At 36.4% G+C, this 24616-nt stretch overlaps 1 protein-coding gene across 12 annotated transcripts in view; it reads left to right on the forward strand.

Moving 5' to 3' along the window:
• The window catches only part of YAP1 (Yes associated protein 1), a 141771-nt gene extending 118213 nt beyond the window's left edge, over positions 1–23558 (forward strand). For 6 of the 12 annotated variants that reach the window (XM_027849522.1, XM_027849513.1, XM_027849523.1 and 3 more), the window contains 4 exons: positions 145–192; positions 14850–14980; positions 17942–18054; positions 19460–23558. In XM_027849522.1, coding sequence (XP_027705323.1) covers positions 145–192; positions 14850–14980; positions 17942–18054; positions 19460–19698 — 531 coding nt within the window. In that variant the 3' untranslated portion in view covers positions 19699–23558. The remainder of the gene's footprint in view (positions 1–144; positions 193–14849; positions 14981–17941; positions 18055–19459) is intronic. The other 6 variants (XM_027849524.1, XM_027849518.1, XM_027849526.1 and 3 more) reach the window with 1 other exon arrangement.
• The last annotated feature ends 1058 nt before the right edge of the window (positions 23559–24616 follow it).

A 24616-nucleotide genomic window follows, 5' to 3' on the forward strand; every position in this document is an offset into this window, starting at 1 on the left:
ACCTCCCTCAATCTATCTCCTCTTGGGCTATCACGGGAATTCTGTGCTATGGAGATGTGACTGGATGGTGTTTGTTAAGTCAGCCTGCACAGCCAAACCATGTGGCTTAAAGTAATTTTTATCCGTCTTATTTTTTACTCTTAGGCATTGCGGAATGTCAATCCCAGCACAGCAAATTCTCCAAAACGTCAGGTAGGCTCTTAACTGATATTTTAGCATAAGAAAAAAAAAATAAGGTATTAAAATAGCCAAGAGAGAAAGTTTATGTTTAGTGTAGCCATCCTCAGGGAAGATTAGCAGCGTTAACACACCCAAGAGCCACCATTCTGCTGAGTTGGTTAATAGATCTGTTAGCAGAGTGCCATGGTCTTTTTATTTAAAAATCTTTCATTTTGACTGATCTTCCATTTTGACTTTTAGAGAAGATCATTGTTCCAAATTTCTAACATTTTATTTTTATTGCACAATTTGCTTAGTCCCATAGTGTACTTACATAATTTTAAAGTTATAAATATTCTAAAATTCTTAATAATCACTTTTCTTAAATGTGAATTTAAAAGTGTCTATAGACCAGCAAAAAAACAACACAGCCAGCTGTCTTGGGAAGACTGACCTACTAGGTTTTTTTTTCTAGTTTTTTATTTTTTTTAAGTTTTTCTCCAAAGGAAGTTTGTTTTTACATCACTTACGTATGAGTCTGACTACCTTCCTGCCTTCCCCCTCATCTCTAAAGATGCATTTAGAAGGATAATTGCATATAAATTTGAATGGTGCTCATGAGAAAGGAGAAATCTTTTGAGAGTATTCCCAAGGAAGGACTGATGATTGGAAAAGAGGACAGAAAATGTCTTATTTTGTCAGTATTTGGGACTGAATTCACAAAGCTCATTTGAAGGAAACAGAAATTGTTAAATTAGGAAGAGGAAATTGGAGGGGCAGGAGGAATGATGATTTTCTTCAAGTATCTGATAACTGCCATGGAAAAAGAGTTAGACTTGGTCTTTTTGACCCAAGAGGGTTGGGCTAGGAGCAACAGGTAGAAATTGCAAAGAGGCTACATGAAGATCCATAAAAGGAAAATAGTCCAAAGATAACTATCCCAAAGTGGGCCCCAGAGCTGCCTGGAAAGGAGCAGGTAGTGAGTACTCTGCACTGATAAAGAGGAAGGTTCTCACTCATAGCCTGGAGACCACTTGTCTGAACTGTTGTAGAGGAAATTTACTTTCAGGTTTAAGTTCAACCAGGTGATTTCTGAGGTATCTTCCAACTGTGAAAGTCTGTGCAATTTTATGAATCTTGATAACTATCTTATCACAACCTAGAAATAAAGTTACACGTCCTAGAAATGTATGCACTTATTCAAGGAAGGCCTTAATCAGATATCTGAGTTGAATTTTGCATATTTCAAATAACTTATTTACAGAGAAACGATTTTCAACCCTTCTAATATGTAAAGAATCATTTTGGGGTATTTTTCCCACAGACTTTGAGTAGTCTAACATCATAAGAGTTGTGAATTCTAAGAGGTATTCGGATACAAAGTCCATGCCTGAGCATTTCTCAAGTTAGAGAAGCAAACCTAAGAGAATGGGTAATTACTAATTACTACATGCAGAAAATTTAGTGGCATAAGCTGTGTTTGATTTCCTGGAAACAATAACAGAATTGTCGATGCTGTTTATAAGTGGGTATAAGTGCTTTAAAAATGTGCTCCGTTCATCATAGTACCGAAGGTATTTATAGTCTGCTTTTCCTACTCCTAGTGGTCTTCCAAAGAACCTCTTCATTTGAAATTCCTATATAGAAAATCATGGACCGAGAGCTAGAAGGGGCCTCAGAGGCCATGTAATCCAACCCTTTCATTTTGCAGTCAGGGAAACTGAGTCCCAGGGCAGTTAAATAACTTCTCCAAGGTCATACATACATTCTCAGAGGTGAAATTGAGTGTAGGTCCTCCAACTCAAAGGTCAATACTCTTTTCATGTTGCTACCCTAAATGTGGTATTTAATATTTTATGCTTATTTTTAATAGTATGATTTTAAAAAAAAATTATAGACTTACATGAGAGGCAACATGGTTAGAGAGGTGACCTCAGAACTAAGACTGGGTATAATTTCCACCACAGATACATATTTATTGACTGTGTCCTTGGGCAAGTTTCTTTACCTTACCTTTCAAAGTCTCATTTCAGAATAGATCCAGTTCTGCATTGTTAGGAGTTTTCTTATTGTGAATTTCCTATTCAAATGAAGTCACAAGTCCAGCCATCATTAGAGGCAACATAGTATAGTGGATGGCTGGCTTTAGCTTCAGGAAGACCTGGATTCAAGACCTGCCTCTGACTCGTATCAGCTATGTGACTATAGGCAAATCACTTAACTCTTAGAGCAAGAGATGTTGTAGCAATGGAGTTGTTAGGCTGTGGTAATTGGTTTAGATATAAGGTAAGGGAGAAGAAAAAGTAAAAAATGACTTCAAGAAAAAGAAATAGGTAAGTCAGAAGTAAAAGTATGTTGAGGAAGAAATTCACTTAAATTCAACAACCAACTGTATGCTCAATAATAAGGTAAGGAACTCAATTTTGGACGTATTGAGACTGAAGTACAGAGGGAAATTCTGGTCTAGATCTCAGAAGAAAGAGAAAGAAGCCAGGACTGCATATATTGTAGAGGTGACAATTAGAAGCCATGGTAGTTGAGATGATAGTTGCCATGGAAACAAGTGCCCAGGAAAGACTTTTGGGGGGATATAGCCACATTAAATAGTTGTAAAGAAAATGAAAAGCCAGAAGGAACACTAATGGAGAAATAGGAAATGGATATTCTAATTGATCAAACTCCTTGTGTCTAAAACTGAATTCCTCATCATCATTCCCCCAAAATCTGTTCATCTTCCCAAATTTCCTGTTTTTGCTGATAGCAAAATCCTTCCATGATCCAGATTTGAAACCTCTGAAACATTTTTTAATCTTTACTTCTTTATTATACCATGTTAAGTTCAGGCCCCTACTACCTCTTACTTAAATCTCAAGTTCTTAACTTGGGATCTATGAACTTGTTTTTGTTTTTTATATTTTGGCAACTATATTTCAATAAAAAATCAATCTCCTTTGTAATACTATATGTTTTACCTTATTTTAAAACATTTTTGGGGGGTGAGGCAATCAGAGTTAAGTGACTTGCCCAGGGTCACACAGCTAGTGTCAAGTGTCTGAGACTGGATTTGAACTCAGGTCCTTCTGACTTCAGGGCTGGTGCTCTATCCAGTGCACCATCTAGCTGCCCCTATTTTAAAACATTTTAAGACATTATTCTGTCAAACCATCAACAAGTCCATGACACAAAATAAGTTAAGAACTTAGACTTTTATAATAGCTTTCTAACTGTCTTCCTTGTCTTTAATCTGCCCATCACAGAGTTTTTCATTAATGTTCTTAATGGTTTCCTGGTAAAAGTTGTCTATGTAAAGTCCTTTCCTGTTGCTTGCCTGTAGAATGAAATACCAAGTCCTTGGCCTGATATTTAAGACTCATTGCAGTCTGGTTATCACATACTTTCCTCTTTTGCCGAGCAAAAGAAGCTACTTCCCAATTTTATCCTGTGCTTTCCCACCTTCCCATACCTTGAATACATGCCCTCCATATAACTACTTGTTAAAATCCTTCTTTTCCTTCAAGGCCTAGGTTATGAATGATTTCCTTGACTGCCCTAGATACTAGAGATGTAAGGAGAGATTTGACACTGCCCCTATCTCAAGATATTTTTAAATAATGGGTGAGGGAAGCAGTGCACACACAAATAATTATGATATAAGCTAGAATGAGATAAATATAGAAAATGGGTCAGATGTAGAAGCACCAGAAGGTTAAATAGGGAGAATTCACTTGAATATGGGTGAGGGGAGTCAGAAACCTTTCAAAAGGTGGTAGCCCTTCATCTGGGCCTCAAAAGAAAAGAGGAATTTCAACAGAAGGGAAGGAGAGGAGTCAGAAAATTTTATGCTAGGCATGGGTAGGTGATGGCATGCCCAAATGAGACCAGCCTAGTTCAACTGGAACAAAAACTGGAAATATTAGTTGGAGCCAGATTGTAGGGAATGTTGACTATCTAGCTAAAGGTTTTCTGTTTTATTTGGTAGGAATCTGGGTGGTGGTGTAGGTTTTTAGAAGTAAGTGGCATGAGGAAAGTGATCACTAAGAAGATTATTCAGGTAGAGGCACTTTAAGAAAATTAAAGTAATATTTGACATTACTTTATTGACTTGTAAAATTTTCCTTCTCATCTTAATATCTTTCTTTACAGCAAGCATAATGGAGTTGGGGCAGAGATTACTTGATATCTCTTCTCTTCTTGAACTCCTTTAACTCTTAATAATAACCTCCTTTAATCTTTGAATTATTCACCCATATTTACTAAAAATACAGTGACACTGTCAGAGTTAAAGACAGTTCTAGTGTTAATCATCCCTGCATGTTCTAACATTTCCCTGTCCTCCTTTGACCATTCCTGAACCTTTTAATAATTTGCTATTAGAAATGCTTGTCTTAGAGTTTTTTGATCAAAGTGGCTTTGGGCCAGGAAGAAAGAAGGACCAAGTAACTGCCATACTAGTTTAACTGTAGGATAGATGGACTAACAGGCACCCACAAGGGAACATAGAAATAACAGAATGTTCAGGCTGAAAAGGGAGACATTAAATATAATGACAACCCTACTGGAGAGGGTACTAGCCAGGCTCAGATTTGATTCCTGGGTGTATCACCTGTGTGACTTAGGACTGGTTGCTCAATTTTTCTGAGGTTTAGTTTCTTTGAAAAATGAAGCTGTTGGACTAGATGGCTTCTAAAGTATCTTCTGTGATCCTATGAACCTTTGTCTACCCTGGCAAGGACCAAGTGTATTTTGTTTAGAGGAGGCTCTATTGGCAGCAGCATTTGCTGATTCAAAGGGGAAAAAAAATAGTCTCAGGGTGAGAGACAGGAATTATGCCAGCAAAACACTTTACTAGACTTTTCAAAATACTGGAAAGAGAAAATACATAAGTAAGTTTGATATGATGGATAAGTGCAAAGTACTGAGGTGGGTTGAATTCACAAGATACTCATGAAAAGAAATTTTATTATTTTACTGTCAAACCTTCATTTTGTATTAGTTTTGACAGGGGAGTGATGAAACAAAAGACCATTGTCATAATTCTGAAAAAGTTGAAAACTGCTAAAAGTTGAAAAATGCTAAGTTAAAGACTTGTCCTTTCTGTGTCCTTTCTTGACTTGCTTGAATGGTCAGTCTATCTTCATATAGATGAGTCAAATGCAAACTTAAAGAACAGATTCAGTCTTGGACTCCCAAGATTTTAAGGATGTACATCTGTAGTAAGATTCATTTCTAAAATATACTACAAGGCACTTTATTCATTTGCTAGTGAATTCTTGACTAGTTTGTCCCTACTGTTTGAAAATCATATATTACGCTTAAAATTGTTTGTCATTATGGCTTTTCCAGAAATACCTCTTATATTATGTTCTGAAAATCTTTTTAAGTTAAAAAAGTTATCATTGTAGGCTTGTAGATTGGAATAAATATGTGGTGTTTGATTTTTTTAATGTATCTGACTATTTTAAATATTTGAGCTTTCAAAATTTATTCATCGGTTAAATTAGAATAATACTTCTTGTACTATACCTCACAAGGTTGTCCTAAGGACAAAGTTTTATAAAAATAAAAAAGCTATACAAATTTAAGTAGTTGTTATTATGAGGAAGATGTGTTGGGATCTGCCTTTTTAAGTCTTTTAAGACTAACAGTGACAAAAGTTTAGTTTTTACCAAGAGCTTAAGAACCTTTTTCTACCTCCACTCCCTTCTGTTGTCCATTTTAGAATGTACAATGTTTCACTGGATCAGAAATTCAAATTCCTCCCCTTGATATTCAAGGTTTTCCATCAACTGTTCTTACCACCTGGTGTCATATTTAACTCCTTCCCCAGATTTAGCATTTTGTCAGAGTCAGGCAGAAGTCCTTGTCCTCCCCCATATCCTCTGTACTTGGGCTTGTCCTTGTGCTTTTAATTATGTTGCTTACTCCATATAGTGTGACCTTCCTCTTCCTCCCCCTCTCTGTCCGTACAAATCCTTCATTTCCACCATGACCTGGCTAAGACTAATCTCTAAGCAGCCTCTTTAAAATCTTTATACCTGCCTTGAAGATTATAGCTGCTCTAATATATATAGTTGCAGGTGGTAAAAGGGAGCTCTGAGACCCCAGTGTAAGTGAAAGAGGAAGGGCGTGCTGAAGGTAAACCAAATGTGAAATAGAAGGATTTAATTTGTCTTCAGAGCAAAGGACCTGCTTCAACTTTCATGGGAACTGCTGCTATAAATATTCTGTGACTTGTAAAATTGCATGGCTGAAGTCCTTATTGGGAGTAATAAATCTAAGTTAAATTCAGTCATTTATTGGTTTAATATGTGATGAAAACCTTAGCATTAGTGTCAGGACAGATTTTGTGCTACACCGTTAGCCTCTATGTTGGAGGAGTTGAAACGTCATGGTTAGAAGTTAAAGCAAAATGATACTACTGTTTGAAGCAATATGAAAACATTTGCACCAAATCCTGGTGGTGGTGGTTGTTTTTTTTTTTTTAATTTGCAGCTAGCAAAAGAATTTGGCCTTTTTTTCTCTTGACTGTGTTTCACATTAGCAATGACCAGGAAAGCTGTGGCAAGAACCCATTTGAATTTTTCACTCTAGATTGTCTCCCACTTCTTTGAATTCCAGATCTTAAGTGAAAAGTGGGAGTTCTTTGGATAGTTTTCAAAGGACCAAAGACTTTTGGAATTTCATTTTTGATGATCAAGTGATGTGTGCACAAGAGAATTTTGTATCTAAGAGAAGTTCATATTTTCTGATGCTAAAGCTCCAGTTCATTGATTTCAGTGTTTGGTCTATTGTACCTTTTGTTACATATAGATCCCAGACTGCCCTGTAAGAAGTCCTCTTGCGGCTTTTTGTCTTAGAAGACTTCATCTGCAATTCCCTACAGTCTCTGTAGAGCTCTGCTTCTTTGTATTCCTATAAGCTTAATTAAGGAATCACTTTAAAAAAATGACTTTCTCTTAACCTGAGCAAATGTCAAAGTAATTTATTTACAGTTGTAAAAGAAGAAATAAAAAAGCAAATAATGAAAGGTTGAATATGTTGGAGGCTTCAGATCATACATAATTCTGATGAATGTAGTGTTCACAATTATTTTTGGTAAAAGAAAGGAAGTTCAGGGGTTTGTATCAGAATCATAGAGCAGTGAAAAGTTGATTTGAAACAGTAGGCCTAGCTGATATCAAAAAAGTTCATTTCCAAACCATTCTGGATATTTAGCAAAAATATTTTGGCAACATTAGAGCCTGGTCAAAGACTTGAGCAGTTAGAAGGAATGGCATTGTCCATTTTTAAAATTGTCAACACAAACTTATCAGACAAATTATTTATAAAAGATATATTTTTAGAGCTAGTAAGTGCCTCTAAATTTGGGGTTTTGGTTGACCAAACTAAACTTACTTGAATAAGTCATTTACAGAAGGAATCTGTCACTTGCCATGTTTCATCCAAAAATGGATACACACTTTTCTGCATCTCACTGCTGGAGAAGAGTAGTGTTATAGAAATACCTGCTATGTTCAAAATCATTTAAGGATTCCCAAATTTTTATTTCTCATGTTGCTTGAGGTTTCTATCTGGTGTTGCATTCATATAAATGCATTATAATGACTGTGTTGAAAAATTTGAGAAGAAAAATAAATATATGTTTAAATAACAAATAATCAGAAGTGAAGAATAAGAGGGAAACTGGGTATACATAAAGCAACCTAGCTTCTGTGCCCTTTCCCTCATTATATATAGAGTGCAGTGAAATTTTTTTTTCAACTTCTACCCTTCCTCCATTCCCTTAAAAATTGTCCCTTCCAAAACATTTTTATATAAACATCCCTAAAATGGCAAGATTTGCTTGGGGGGGTGGAATTCTTTAAACCAATTTGTTAACGCATGTCATTTCATGCTTTTTAAATTATCCATAGTGTATATGTTAATGCCACCAAATAGGAAGGCTGGAAGAATTTGGATGAAATGTAGAATAATAGATTAAGAAAGCAAAGAGGTCACCTGATCTATTCCCCCACTTCCCGGCAAGGCTAGTTAGATCTTGAGTTTGCATTGTAAATAAGCTCATAATTCTTTGCATTCCTGACTGAGGATTACAAAAAAGAATCCAACCAGTGAGCGATAATGGTTTAGGCTACTGTTTTTGAAAGTTAGGTGCTGGAAAAGTGTCATAGGCAGCTGCTTTATAGGCTTTTTGCCAAGAGAAAGAAAAGATGACATTCATATGTGAAAAGGATACTCGATTAAGCTTAATTAAAATTCAGTATAATTTGATTGATCTGAATGAAATCCATATCTGCCCCCTGTTTTTTTCTTCTTTGGTTATGTTAGAGTTCAAAGCAAGATGACTCTTGTGAGCCTTAGTAATTTTAAAAAACACATTTTAGATGTGATTTTTTTAGTTGTTCAGATCTAGTATAACTAAGTAAGTCTTGGGATATAACTAGATAAACTGTAAAAACTGATTCATGTTAAAATTGCAACTTTTTCTAAGGAACTAATGACTTATCCTGTACATAATGCCCCAAATTAGAAAACTGAGCTAAAAATACAACTGTTTTAAGCTTCTGTTTTCCCAAAGGTAGTCAGAATAAATAGTTTGACATACTTTCAAAAATAGAGAAACATGCAAGTTATAGGAACTTAAGCCAAAACTTAATCATGCCTCTGTTTTTGTATCTCAGAGGCCAAATAGTTCTTTCCATGTTTGCCTTTTCATACATAAAGTGAATATTTTTAGCCTCTTTTCTTGTGTAATGATGCAAAAATGAGGAGGCTTTTCCCATTTTACTCATAAATCTTGACTAATCTGAGAAACATTTGAGGTAGTAAAAGATCTCTTTGCCTACAAGTTAAGCTAATGGTTGTAGCTAGGTCTTAAAAACATTCAAAAGCCTAGAGTCAAACATCTGTTAAGTGTGTGAGGCTACATTGAACTCGGATCTTTCAGGCTTCATTCCAGTGCCCTATCTACTGTATAGCCTAACTGCCTTACATGGGTATAGTTACTTCCCCCATTTTACAGATAAGAAAATCAAGAGGCTAAATGATTTGTTGTGGTCACAAAGGAGGCCGTATTTGAACCTCACTGTTTTTGAGTCCAGATCCAGCGCTGTACTCACTGTTATAGTGCCTCAGTATAAGTTTTTAAGGGAGCATTGTATGTGCTAAAACTAGTACTTGGCCATGCATTGCCAGACTTTGTATGAAAGTGATACATTGATGCTCATAATAGATTAGTCAGGTTGGTTTATGATAATAATAAAGTAAAAGTCTTAGCGCAAGTAAAAGAATCCCTACATGGGTGTGTAAAAAATGTTTTAGCCATTGTCAAGGTACATAATCTCTTGATATAAAAATCTACTGTTCCCTGATGATTAGCTCAGCTTTATTACCATAGCTAAATCTTCCTGGAAGTGGTTGCATTTTCTGACCACTTTTATTGGGTAACTTTGAGAAAATCATTTAACTTATTTTAAATTAAATTTTATTTAATTTTCAATCAACAAAAATCAACTTTTTCCTTTTCCCATTGGACTCCCAGTTGATAAAGAAAAACAAAACCCCTTTTACAAATAGTGGAGTCTAGCAAAACAGATTTCCACATTGGCCATGTCCAAGAAAATATATGTCTTATTCTGCCCTCTAAATCCCCTTTTCACCCCTCTGTTGGGAGGTGGTTAGCATCATGAGTCTTTTGAAATAATGGTTGGTCATGACGCTGATCAGAGTTCCTAAAGTCTTTGAGAGTTGTTTGTCTTTACAGTATTGTCTTGTGAATATTTCTCCTGGTTCTGCTTACTTTACTCTGTATCAGTTCATACAGATCTTCCCAGGTTTCTCTAAATCTAACTCCTTCATCATTTCTTACAGCACAATAATATTCTGAGACATATTTACCATAATTTGTTCAACCATTCTCCAGCTGATGGGCATTCCCTCAGTTTTCAATTCTTTGTCCCAAAAAAAGAGCTATAAATATTTTATGCATTCTTAGTTTGCTTAGTGTTAATCCTTCCCTTAATCTACCCTCCTCCTTATTCTCCTTTCTTTCTCTCCCCTTTCCCTCTTGTCTTTGTTGAGTGAAATGTATTTTCTATATTCAACTGTGTATTCTTCCTTCGTTTGACTAGTTCAGATGAGAATACAGTTCAAGGGTCAGAAGCACCCCACATCCCTTTTGCCCTGTTTCTATAGACTTCCACTTGTATACCCTGATTATGTGACATAATTTTCCTTTATCTTCCTCTCCCTTCCTCCCTAATGTATTCCTCTTACCCTCCCTTTCCATTCTTTTAAAACCATCAAAAAATAACAGAATCATGTGTAATTCCTTTGGATGATGAGCTCCAGAGGGAACACATGTATCATTGCTCCATTTTGAAATGTAAACAGTTTATGCTTGCTTAGTCCCTTAAGTTTTTTCATTCATATTTGCCTTTTTACATTTTGTCTTGACTACTGTGTTAGCACTTGAAGATTTCTGTGCACCTTCGGTCATTCCATCAGGAATGCTTAGAAGTCTGCTATTTCATTAAAGATACATTCCAACCCACCCACCCCCACAACATAGCATTAAACTCAGTTTTGCTGGGCAAGTTATTCTTGGTTATAAGCCTGTATTTTTTACCTTTTGAAAATGTATTCCAAGTTCTTCCTTTCTTTATGGTGTTGGCTGCTAAATTGTGTATAATCCTGTTTGTAACTCCTGAGTATTTGAATTCTTTCTTCTGACTGCTTGCTTATTTTTCTTTGACCTGTAAGCTCTGGATTTTGGCTGTGATGTATGTGAGAATTTTCATTTTTGGATGCTTTTCAGGAGATGACCAATATATTCTTTCAATTTTGTTTTTTGTTTTTTGTTTTTTGTTTTTTTGTTTTGTTTTGTTTTGAGGAAGCAGGTGGGTTAAGTGACTTGCCCAGGGTCACGCAACTGGTAAGTGTCAAGTGTTTGAGGTCAAATTTGAAGTCAGGCCCTCCTGATTTCAAAGCCAATACTCAATCCACTGCGCCATCTAGCTGCCCCTTATAGAGATATAGGCAATTTTATGATCCCTTGAAATAAGATGTCTAGGTTATTTTTTTGGTCATGGCTTTCCAGTAGTCCAATGATTCTTAAATTATCCCTCAGTCTGTTTTCCAGGTCAGTTGTTTTTGCTTTGAGATACTTTATACGTCTATTTTTTTTTCAGTCTTTTGATTTTTTTTTTAATATTTCTTGTTGTCTCATGCAGTCATTATCTTCTATTCGGTCCACTCAAATTTTTAGGAAGTTTGTTGCTTGGGCAATGTTTTGTACCTATTGTACCAAACTGTGCATTCCTTTTTAAATGCTTTCCTCTATAACTCTCATGTCTTTTCCAGTTTTTTCCTCTCGTACTTTCATTTCATTTATAAAAACATAATTTAAAAAAAAAAACTCTCGTTTCATTAGCTACCAGGAATTCCAGTTATGTGCCCAAACTGTGTTTTTGTTTTGTTTTGTTGAGGTTTTAATTGTAGATCTTTTGGAAGCAATTATTCTTTTCGTAGTTTGTGTCTTGTCCCTGTCAACATAATTGGTTTTTTATGGTAGAATTTTTTTTTTAATTTGCTCATGCTTCCAGCTCTCTTCCTGACTTTAGACTTTATGTCAGAGCCAGTATCTGTGAGCTGATGGAGAAAATGTCTTAGCTGGTCTTTCATAGGATATTGAGTGTTATGATATTTCAGGACCTACAGCTCAGGCTAGGGGACTACAAACCTTCAGTGCTCCCAGAGTGTTCTGATGCCAGACAAAGTCTGATCACTTCACACCTGGTCTGATTTCTACAAGTTCCTAACCTGGGTTTGGGTATAAGTAATAGGCCCATTTTTAAATTTCAGTAGACTGATGGACTCACCCATTATTTTCTAGTTGTAAAGCTTTGATAGACCTTTAGACTTCTCTTTGGTTTGGGATTCCTGCCCTGATTATTCCTCTGCAGGATTCAAAAGGTATTAGAACAAGGTGGAGAATCTGCAGCCCCAAAACTTGTTGGGATTTGTTCTATGAAGTTTGGATTCAGTTAGAGAACCGCACTTGAGGACCTAGGGGGCCACATGTGGCCTCAAGGCCAGTGGTTCCCCACTCCTGGACTAGAAGCTAGAACCAAGATTTCACTCTGCTCCTGGGATCCAAGTTATACAGCTGCTACTTGCTTCTCAATTTTCTCCATGCTCTGATCATTCTTGATCCTAGTTCTCTCCTCAGTATGCCCTGGATCTTTGACCCAGAACTGGGAAGTGCATGACAGAGCTGCCAGATGGAACCTGTTCCTATATTGTCCACATCCTTAGAACCTACCTCTGTGCTGCATCTGGGACCTCTTCTTGCCTCTCCCTGAACTGGAATGCTCCATGGAGACAGTCCAGAGTGTCCACATACTTCTTCATCTGTCTCCCTATGTTGATTTGTCTGGAAAAAATGACTCACTGTGATGTTTTCTGGGATTTCCAATCAGGATTCAATCTAGTGCATTTTCTAGATCTGTTGGAGGAATTGTGGGAGAGAAAGGGGGAGCTTTACAGTACTTCCTACCACTCCACTGTCTTGGCTCCCAATCGTATAACTTCTAAGAACCTCATGGAGATAATGCTACTTGCTTACCTTATAGGCATTTCTCCTTGGTTGAGATTAAATGATATGATGTGTGGAAACTTTAAAGTGCTTTCATCTTCAGCGTTACATCTTCAGTGCAAATCCCCAACCTTTTCAGAATTTCGGAGCTTGGGGTGGCCTTGGAGATTAGATTATTCAACCTAGTCACTCATTTTTCAGCTGAGAACGTGGAGTACAAAGTCCCCTTCAAATCATGTAATGCTATATCATACTCACTTGTTTTTAACACATGATGTATTTCAAGGAGAAACACGATAGTTTTTCATTAAACTTTTTAAGTGTATGTTTCAGATTTCCAAAGCTATGGGAGAATGTTTTAACAATATAAATGCCTTTGCTACACTGGAAACATGGTGACCATGTTAGCCAGTTAAAAACAGCGTCCTACTTTTAGATAAAATCCTTTTTGAGTTGCTTGAAGAATTGGAGCGTTTTTTTAAGAGTCCCTTAACACTTAGGCCAAAGTAGTAAATGGTAATGAATGGATGATTTTTGCATAGTCTCTAAACATATTCTGTCAAATGAAACTATATAAAACATGAAGCTTCTCAACTTACAGAGAAATTTGAATGCAGTGTTTTGGTTTTTTCTTTTTTGGAAACCATGAGGTATCTCCCTATCCTGTGGACAGCAAACATAAGCATAGATCATAAGATGCCTAGAATTGGCAGCAAACTTGAAGATTACCTAGCCTAACCTCATTTTATAGATGAGATAATCAAAACCTAGAAAGGCTAAATTACTTGTCACATGTTTGGTGATGATGGTCATGCTGATATTAGAACCCTAGTTTCCTGATTAACACTGCAGGATTTTTTCTGCTATTCCATACTGGTCCTTCAAATGCCAAAAGAAGAATTTCATATCACATTCAGGAAGGGCAGAATAAAGCAATTGTTGATTAGTGTTGTTTGTTCAGTACTCACTATTAAAAGGGTTCACTGTTAAAATACGCTTCATGATTTTGCTGTAAGGAAACAATGAAAATATTTTGAAACTTTTAAGAATCAACAGATGACTGGGAAGTAAAATGAGTAGTTAATTTTTAAGTCATTTCTTGTGTTGAAATGGCAGGTAGGCAGGTTAGTGGATAGAGTGCTGGCCTGGAATCAGGAAGACCTGAGTTCAAATTCAACCTCAGACACTTAGTAGCTGTGTGACTCTAAGTCACTTAACTCCTATTTGCCTCAGTTTCCTCATCTGTAAAATGAGGATAATAACATCACATACCTCACAGGGTCATTATGAGAATCAAGCAAGAAAAATGTTTCTGAAATGCTTAGCACGGTACCTGGCACATAGGAGCTATATAAATGTTAGTTGTCATTATTGTTGTTGTTCTTGATGCTTAAAGATTTAATAAGTCTTTAAATGATTTGCCAAGAATAGCTAATATATGTCAGATGTGGAATTTGAATCCAAGTTTTCCTGGCTCCAAGGCCAGCTCTCTGTCTACTACAACACACTGTCTTCTAGCCCATTTAAGAATTTGGTCTGCTTAGATAATAATCCCAATTGTGTGTGTGTGTGTGTGTGTGTGTGTGTGTGTGTGTGTGTGTGTGTGTGTGTGTGTGTGTTGGTAAGCTGCATGGTAAGGTATCAGAAATAAGATATGATTCTGATAAGCTTTCATTTATTAATTTCACTTCAATAAATATTAATTGATTTAATCAGCAAGGTGTGTCAAACATTATAAGGTTCTGGGGATGCAAAAGTTGAAATAGTCCCTGCTCTTAAGAAACTTGCATTCTACTGGAATAAATATACAAAAATGAAAAATAGCACAGTCCATATCCTCAAGAATACAGTACAACCGTTTATTTCATTTAAATTAAAGCTTATTGACTTGGAGAGAAATTGGTTCTTTCTGACTTGGCGTGGTCTATTTATGCTTTCAATTATGAAATATGCCTCTGTATATACATTTATCCTTATACATTGATTCTAATGGAGGTTGGGGGGGCAGGGTGAAGGAGTGGTATTTGTTTTTTAATCTCTTACAAATGTTGTATTTGTTGATCAATGGACTGGTATTTTGTTCTTGTTTCTGTAGGAAATAGCTCTCCGGAGCCAATTACCAACAATGGAACAAGATGGTGGAACTCAGAATCCAGTATCCTCTCCTGGAATGAATCAGGAACTGAGAACAATGACTACAAATAGTTCTGATCCCTTTCTCAACAGGTTTGTAGGAGTAGCCACTAGCAAAAATTAGGAAAAGCTTATGGTTTTAAGATCATTCTGCTGAATACTTGTAATGGTCTATTTTGAACATCTGTGTGTGCCAAAAGCCACAGCTGTAAATGAATCTCTCCATAAATGGCAAGTCCACTAGAAGTTGAGGATAAAAAGCTGTCTCCTGTGAGAGGAAGTAAACTGTTCAGACTTGTAGAATGGATTCTTATTCAGAGTCAGAACATGTTTGCCTGTGCCTAATCTGTTGACTAACAGTTATTTAAAATTACAGAATCATGAAAGGACATGTGAATGCCTTTCTAAGTGATCAAATGAGCTGCATCCAAAACATAGGTAGGGCTGGATTTTGAGGTTCGTTTGCTGGTATTTTTTACAGAAATGTTCAGCCTTTCAGCTTTCATTGCATTAGCTCTAGACATGATCATATACTTTAAGGAGTGTAGTTCAAGGAGAGAAAATGTAGGAATCTGCTTTATTCAAAATACATTAAGACTAATGGCAGGACTTGGAAATCCCTTCGCTTAAGGATGTGTGTGTGTGTGTATGTATATATGTGTGTGTGTGTGTGTATTTTGCTTAGTTACCACAAATCTAATGTTTTGGACAGATTACATAAGTGCTGGTATGTAGTACTCTTTTGGAATTAGACTGCAAGCTGAAACAGGTCGTATTCTTTGCCTACAAGGGCATTTTAAATCAAGATTTGACTAGAATCGATTCACCCTTCTAGGTTTAAAAACATCTGTGGAGTTTCAGATACCTATTTGTTAAGGAAATATTTTTGGCACTTGATCCTAAAATCTGGTCTTTATAGTAGACAGTTTCTTTAGTGTATTGACCATAAGAAAATATTCCCAATTTGAACCTTTGGTTTATTGAGATGAAAAAACCTTAACCAAACAGAAGGTGATAGTTGTATAATAAAAAAGCTTCATTTCCATTCCAAGGAAAATGGCAAATTTCCAGTATGATTTTATGGATTTTCCTATTTTTTTGAAAATTATCTTGAGATAGACTTGGTAAAAGAGAGTTGAGCCCTACATGGAGTCTAGTCAATTAATTATCAGAACAGAGCAACCACTTAATTACTATAAAAAAGAGTTTATTTGTAGAACCAAATCAACTAATTTATATGCTGTCCATCAAAATTTAAGTTTTCATATTATAAAAGATAGAAGGAAATTCATTATTATGGTACTGTAAAAATAATTTATACATCTTATCCTTTACTTAAATGAATATCTCTAACACCAAATAGGGACATTATAAGAGCCTTATCTTCAGGATGTTCTCACTTTAACAGTTTATATTCCATAAGTTATAAAGTCATGGATTTGGATCATTATAGCCAGAAAGATCCTCAGAGAAAAGCATTAAGGTAAAGTAGAAATGAGCAGAGCATTAGAATAAGGAGAGATAGGGATTTGAGTACAAGTTCTGACACTAATTGTGTGTATATATGAAATAAAGAAATAGTCTTCCTGAAGTGAACTGGCCCAAGTTCTGAGTGAGGAAAAGGGCCAGAGAGAAGGAGAGGTGGAGACTCAGTGATAAATTACTGATCACCTTAAGTGGGAAGTAGCAAAGTGGTAAGAGATTGGTTTAGACAGTTCTCTGAGCTATGTGTTAGATGGTACCATAAATCCCTAGCTAACTTGGATACTATCTGAGGAGATGGTTGAGGGGCAGTATAAGCTTTAAGGAGGTTGTAGGAAATATCTGAGAGGGAGGAAGAGAAAGCCTGAGTAACTGATGATGTTTGAGTGCATTTCGGAATGGGATGTTTGAATGTACAGAGGAGGGAAAGTACGTGATGGGATGAGGGGAATAACTAATAATTCAATTTGACTCAAATGTACAAAGACTATGTGAAGGGAAGTCATGTCAAATAAGGTTGGACAGGTCTCTGTCTATTGGAGTGAGATTAGAAGGCATGATATGACAAGCTAAGGAATTTGTATTTTTTTATGTAGGCAGTAGGGAGATTTAAGGTTTTCTGAGTTGAGAATGCTGTGTTCAGAGCTGTGCATTAGGAAGAGTATTTTGGCAGTTGTTTGAAGGATTGATTGAAGTGGGACAAGACTGACTGCAGAGAGCAGCAGGAAGCTATCGAATTAGGTGAAAGGTGATGGGGACCAGAACCTGGTGGTGTGAGTGGAGAGTGCAGAGAAAAATGGATATTGTAAAAGTAAAATTGACAAGAAATAGCAGTGGGCTGGATGTGGACAGTGAGAGGGATAAAGAAATGTGAAGAGCCAAAGGTGATCCCAGAGTTTCAAACCTTGATACCTGGCAATAGGAAGTGGTTGGTTTATTTTTTTTAACAGAACAAATTAAAAACTTCAAGATACATAGTAATTTTTTTTAAAAGTAGCATTCAATCCATTATACCAACAAGAAATATAGAGGGGGTGGGGGAAGGGATGGAAAAATTTTATGGAGATGACAGCAAGTTCAAAGAATTTCATTTCTAATTCTGAGCTATAAGCATAAGAATTCTTGGAATAAGCTTCTTTCAAAAGCATGTATGTTGACAAAACATTAGGCTAGATAATCTTTAGACGCTTACCCAAACTACTTCATTTTATGTATAGTTGAGCTGAAGGGTTCAGTTTATTTTACTGGATCTGTCTGATCCAGTGAATGTCACTAAAATCTAGCAAGGAAAAAACCTTTCCGTAAAACTTAAGTCTATCGTTATTTGTAAGAGGAGAGTCTCTATTCAGAGACCAGGGGACAAAGAGGATTAAAAAATGAGGATAGTTGAATGAATGACTGTAGAAAATATTCTAGAGCTGTACTTTTCATCTGAGTAGTGCTTCAAGCTAGATTCTTGAGAGAAAAGCTGTAATCCTCTTTCAGAATGATGTTGATGTCAATAAGCTTATTTCTGTTTTAAAGTATATCTCAAATATCCTGCATTAACTTTCCACCCTTCTTTTTTTACAGTGGCACCTATCATTCCCGAGATGAGAGTACAGACAGTGGGCTGAGCATGAGCAGCTATAGTGTACCCAGAACCCCAGATGACTTTCTGAACAGTGTTGATGAAATGGATACAGGTTGGTTTTCTGGTTATACAGTAATGCTACCTTGAAAAAATATATATGTATAGTCTTGATTCTGTTCAGTCTTAGAACTGTACTAGGCACCAGGTATACAAAAACTAAAAAGAATTATCCCTGACCCTGGGAAGCACACTGGAGGGAAACGGCTAGTGCCCAGAAAAGTAAATTCAAAATAAATACATTGTAATTTTGGAGGAGGGGCACTAATAACTAGGAAAATGAGGGAAGAAATCTTGCAGGAGATGGGACTTGAACTAATCCTTGAAAAGAGAAAGAATTGTAAATAGATATCAGCTATAATGAATTATATCAGGCCTTTCTTCCTCCCTTCTTTGACAGTTGGTCAGAATATTGGGTGTTGGGAATCTGGTTAAATAGATTAGAAAAGCTAGGACCCAGGGATTACAGTTTCTTAGAAGACTTAACAATTGCGGAAGTATTTAAGGAGAAAAGAGAAAAAGCACCTGCTTTCCAGCAGGAAAGAAAAAGAAGATCCCCCTTTAGGTATCTTGCTTTTCTGGAGGTGGATTATTGGATCATTCCTTTTTTCAGTTTTTATATACCTGGTACCTAGTCCAGTGCCTGGAATGTGCCTTTCTTTGGCTCACCTGGTAAGCCTGTCACTAACTTTTTATTAGCATCTTTGACAGAGGGCAAACACCAATGAAGAGAAAGACTAAAACTCAGGCTAGTCAATTCTGCCAGTTGAATGTTTGGTGGATGGTGTTGTCTCTAAAGCTAGCTTAGTCCTGACTCCAGGACTTTCCTCATGTTGATCTTCTGCACATGGAATGACCTTCCCTCTTGTCTCTGATTCAAACGATGTTTGGACTTCCAACTTGGTCCTGCCTTCTATGGAAAGCTTCCTTACTAACTCTAACCTATGTGTTTTTCTTCCCTTTTCTATTTTTTTAGCACTTGCTTTTTCTATCACTGATTTTGACACTTAACCCCATTGGTTTCTTGGATTGTTACTTCAGTGTTCTGTGCATGTATGTGAATGGCCTGTCTCTCCTGCTACATTATAAGGTTTTAGAGGACTTGCATTATTTTTCTATTTCCTATTCCCCTCCTTCCCCCTTCTTCCCCCTTACTCCTGCTGGTGCCTAGCAAATATTAGGCATTCAATAAATATTACTTGGTTGAATGAATGCCTACAAAATCTAAAATGAACTCCAGGGATTACTCAAAGATTTTGGTTTTAATTAATGATTTCCATTAGGGAAGAGAGTGTATTTCAATGGCCTATTAACAAATTTAGAACACCAGACTGAAAGGTGAATTCAGAGCTGCTTTCTGCATGTGTTTGTTTGAAGTTATCTGATAAGCATATAGCCTCGATGTAGTCACCTCTTTGCTACAACTTGACTACCTCTTTGGTTTTTTTTGTCCCAATTAGGTGATAGTATCAGCCAAAGCAATATACCCTCACAGCAAAACCGTTTCCCAGACTACCTTGAAGCCATTCCAGGGACAAACGTGGACCTTGGGACACTGGAAGGAGATGGAATGAACATAGAAGGAGAAGAACTGATGCCAAGTCTTCAAGAAGCTTTGAGTTCTGACATCCTTAATGACATGGAATCTGTTCTGGCTGCCACCAAGCTAGATAAAGAGAGCTTTCTCACATGGTTATAGAAGCCTCAGGGAGACTGAATTCTACATCTGTGAAGGATCTAAAGAAATGAGACGTTTGCATCTTAATTTTCCAAATAAGCCACTGTGGCAGACTTTTGGCTTACTTAGAGCTGAACCAACATCCAGCAAGATTCTTTCATCCCAACATTTTGCTCTTCCTTGTCCATTGCTGCTGTTATATATTGCTGACCTCTTTTACAGTTGGCTCTGAAGAATCAACAACTTTTGTTTTGATCTTTATTTCTATTGCTGTTGCAACTACTGTTCATTTTGGGGGTTGGGGGAAATGAGCCTTGTTTGGCTGATGAATACCATTCCTTTTGCCCAATTATGTGTTCACCTATCATTTTAGCTAAGTGCTCTGACTTGTGAGTTAAATGCTACATGTCACAGCTTGTAGTTTATTCAAGTAGTTATCTCTTCAGCTGCCTGTGGCAAGTGGAAAAACATGACTTACTGGTCTGACAAGCCAAAAACAATGTATCTGATCAAAAGAACTCAACGCTGACATGGAGGGGAGGGTACAGCTCAAACCAAGAGTGAGCATTGTGTCGGATATTCAGTATTTTCCACTGTTAGCTCTGTCATAAGTCACATAGTGCCCTGGATTCTACTTTAAGGTATTAAAAGGCATGGGACAGTTTCTGTAGGAACACATGGATTATTGCCACATACTCTAGCCTAATTTTTGTCTGTCAGAAATGAGACAATTTATCATATTAGTGAACATGGTAGTTATAGTTTGGGAGGGTTATTGTAGTTTTCTTTATGGTGAAATCTACATTTCCTGGTTTCATAGTCTTATTTAAATCTTGATTGTCTGCCCTTTTTTATACATATATATACTTACAATATGTTTATGTTAGACTGATAGATGAATATATAGTTTTATATGTTTTCCCTTTAACTTTTCAATTTATTTTTTAAAAGGTAGTTTTGAATGTATCCATTTAGAATATATGACCAGTGGCTTATTTTTCATGCCTGTTACTAAAATGTGTAGTTTAAATCTGTTTGGGGGCAGTCCAAAGGTATGTAGTGGGGGCAGGGGGGTGTTTCCAGACAGAGATCCTGCATCACCACCCTGCACTCTGTGGGTGCAAAACAAATACTATCTGATCAATTTGAGAGGAATGAACAAAAAGAATGCTTCCTCCGCCTCCCTTTAAGCTCCAACCCACGTGGCCTCCTCAAAATCTTAGTGACATCAGCAAGGAAAATAACATTCACAACAGAAGGCTTTATTAAAAGTTTTTCCTTACTCTCATCTTAAAAGACAATGCTAGAAAAAAAGCCTCATGCAATTAATTAAACAAAAACTTGTTTGCTGAGCCACCTACAACATACAGAGAGCTGAGCTCCAGGGGAGCCTTAAGGTTTGGACTATAAAAGGTCCCTACCTCACAGTGCTTATCACACTGTCCTAACAAAATGCAAGAACCTCTGTGCTGGAAAATTTGCCCTAGATAGAATGTAGAAGACTATAAGGCTATGTGTTAACTGGCAAAGAGATCAGGTAATTAATTCAGTGCATTTTGATAGATGAATTGAGCACAGCGATAGAGATGATTATATCTTTATTTTAACAGGAAGAGATGTTAGGCTACTTTATCTGCGAGAGTAATGACAGTTCCAAAGAGTATTTTTTTTAAATGAACAAAATGAGCAATGAATCAACTCTTCAGTATAAGCTATGAAGTAATTTTTTGTTTATCATTTATAGAGATACCAACTAGCACCTCTATAATTAAGGGTCTGTCAATGTTTCCATGGTAAGCCCTTATTTTCAAGGGTTTTATAACTTAGCCATTAAGGAAAAAAAAATCCTGGCTGAAGCTTAGTTTGAAAAGTCTTGGCTCAAAGGATATGTATTTTTTTTTCTAATTATGCATTCTGAGTAGTTTGGCCCTTGGACTTAGAGGAGTGCAAAAGTGAAAGCAAGAAGTTGTGTACTAGAAAATGTCAGTGCTCCAAAAACTCAATCACTATATTGTATATAATGATTTCCAGGTTGATGGTTCATAGTAGTTGACTTTAGAAATTTTTATTAAGCAAAAAAGCAGTGGAGAAATTGAGTATGAGGAAAATGCACTGTTTAAGTGTGCTAATCTTTTAGAACAATAGAATACTATTTAGAATGCACAATATAGTACGTAGATGGTACAGCATGTTTTTTTTTAATGTGCAGAAGATCAAAGCTACTCCGAAGGAGAACTAAAATTGTGTTCTGCCAATGTCACAAGTTAATGTTACCTCTTCAGTAGTAGCACATAAACTTGGGGGTCTTGTAATGTTAATGGGACCTTGATAGAGATTTTAGGGTTGGTTTTTTTTTCCTTCCCTTCCATAAAGACTACCCTGTCTTGCCACTTGGTCAGTTAAAAGAATGTTATTCCAAAATTTAAAGTCATTTAAATAATCTGATATAAAATCACAAAACAAGAATATCTAGATCTTATAATTTCCCTTCTACTTTAACTTGCCAATTTATACCTTAATGTTGTAGCTTCTCGCACACATCACTGTATACTGAGGTCAGATGTCTAGTGTGCTAGAGTGAGTAACAAGGTTTCTTTCTTTCTGGAGTTCAAGTCACCTCCATGATGTTACTTTTAATATTTTATTTTTCCTATATAGTTTAAAAAAACCGCTTAAAACTTCTTATTGGTAGATTGGGGATAGCGTTGATGTGGGTTCTGACCTTAACTGGGTATTCTTGAATTGTTTTTAACATTAAACCAATTTTGTAATCCTTAGGCTTATCAACCTTTTAACATTCATGTTCTTTTCAAACAGGCAGAAAAATTCTTCCAAGCTGTTTTCCACTTGATGGTCCAAATTACTTTGGTTTTTCTAATCTCCAAAAGAAAATGTTGATGAAGTAGATTTTTAAAAATAAAAGCATAAATACTTTTTTAAATAAAACTTGATTGATTAAAGCAATAATATTTTAATCAGAGAATTGAGTGGTCTTAAATACATGTTCAGCATTAGATGTCTGCATTGTGTATTGAACTCTAGCAGGCAAACTGGGAAATATCGGTAAATTATATGACAAAAAATCAGACCAATCAGCATTGGAACTTAAGCAATGCAAAACAGGGAGACAGTTTCAATATGATTAACAGTTACATAGCTTTTGCACATCTTGGAAATGAATACTCAGATGAATTTCACTTTGTAAGCATGTTTTTGTAAGAATAGTGGGTGTGCCTGTCTAAACAAAACTTTTCTGTATCTTAAAAAAGTACTCTCCACATTTTAAATGTTTTATATTAGAGAATTAAATGAACACTTGTCAAATATATATATATAGTACAAATGTTACGTTTTTGTTTTAGCTATAAGAGCATGCCAGTATGTTAGGTACCTACTATACTGTTACATTATTTTTCCTTATGTAATACTTTTTCATTTGTTTATGTGGTATAAATATATACTTTATGCTTAAACTCACCTTCGTTGTTTTTAACAGTAATATTTAAAGCCATTTTGGTTTCTTAGGTATAGATAGCATTTGAATTTTTAAGTCCAGTTATGGTGTTTTTGTTTTGTTTTTTAAGCTTCTGTACTCATCACATGGCCGCCTGTGCAGTCTTGGGCGCTGTCACTTGTAACACACAGCAGCATTGCTGTTCATGTTCCCTGAGGACTTGCTATGCATAACCACACAGCACCAAGAAAGCTGGGAAGAATGTAATTATACCTTCTGTGACAACCTGCAGTTTTATTTCCCCAATCTGTTCTCTTGGTGCCTTGGAATTTCTTCACACTTACATTAGTGAATACCTCATTTTGGCAGATTCTAGGCTTCCAATGTCTGTCGCAGGTTTGTTAATAAAGACATTCCAGAACCTAAATGGCAGGTCCAGAGCTTTGAATTGAAAGCTAATTTGGTTGATGTCCTTGAAGTTCACTCACTGCAGTGTGCATGTGCATGTGTGTGTGTGTGTGTGTGTGCGCGCACGTGTGTACCTGCATACATCTGTACATCCATGTGTGTGTTCTTTGGGATTCACAAATATATGAGCAGTCTGTGATATCGGTATAAGAAACTTCTTGTGTGGAAGCTCCCTCCATCAGTACAAAGGGTGACTGATTCGTGATTTCATAGATGGATCCTAGGGTGCTCCCTGAGGTATATAGAGATTAAGGAATTTGCCCAGAACATGTCAGAGGCCAGTAGAAACTTGGGTCTTAAGACATCTCCAAAAGTCTCATGATGGAAAGTGCTATCCACATCCAAAGAAAGAACTATGGAGTCTGAATGCAGATTAAAGCATACTATTTGCTGGGGTTTTTTCTTCTGTTTTGTTTTGTCTCTTCTTTCTGGTGGTTCCTTCTGTTGGTTCTGATTCTTCTTTACAACATGACTAATGTGAAAATATGTTTAATAGGAAGGTATATGTAGAACCTATATCAGATTGCACACTGTCTTGGCTAGGGAGGCAGGGAGGGAAGGAGAGAAAATTTTAAATTCAAAAGCTTGTGGAAGTGAATGTTGAAAACTAAAAAAAAATAATAATTTAAAAAAAGAAATTTTACTTTCTGGAAAAAAAAAAAAAAAAGAAACTTGGGTCTTTCTGACCAAGCCCAACACTCCTGCTTGCCTCTGCAGTTTTGGATGCTCAATATGTTTTTGTTGTTGGCCAGTCGTTTCAGTTGTGTTCAACTCTTTAGACCCCATTTGGGATTTTCTTGGCAAAGAGACTGGAGTAGTACTTTGCCATTTCCTTCTCCATCTCACTTTACAGAAGAGGAAACAGAAGAGGCAAACAAGGTTAAGTGACTTTCCCAGGATCACACAGCTGTTAAGTATCAAGGCTGGATTTGAACTTAGGAAGATGAGTCTTCCTGATTTCAGGCCCAGTGCTCTTCTCCACTGCATCATCTAGCTGCCCCATGCTTAGTATTAAAT

This window comes from Vombatus ursinus, unplaced genomic scaffold (genome assembly GCF_900497805.2).
Source record: "Vombatus ursinus unplaced genomic scaffold, bare-nosed wombat genome assembly UNPS02007612.1, whole genome shotgun sequence".
Classification (NCBI taxonomy): domain Eukaryota; kingdom Metazoa; phylum Chordata; class Mammalia; order Diprotodontia; family Vombatidae; genus Vombatus; species Vombatus ursinus.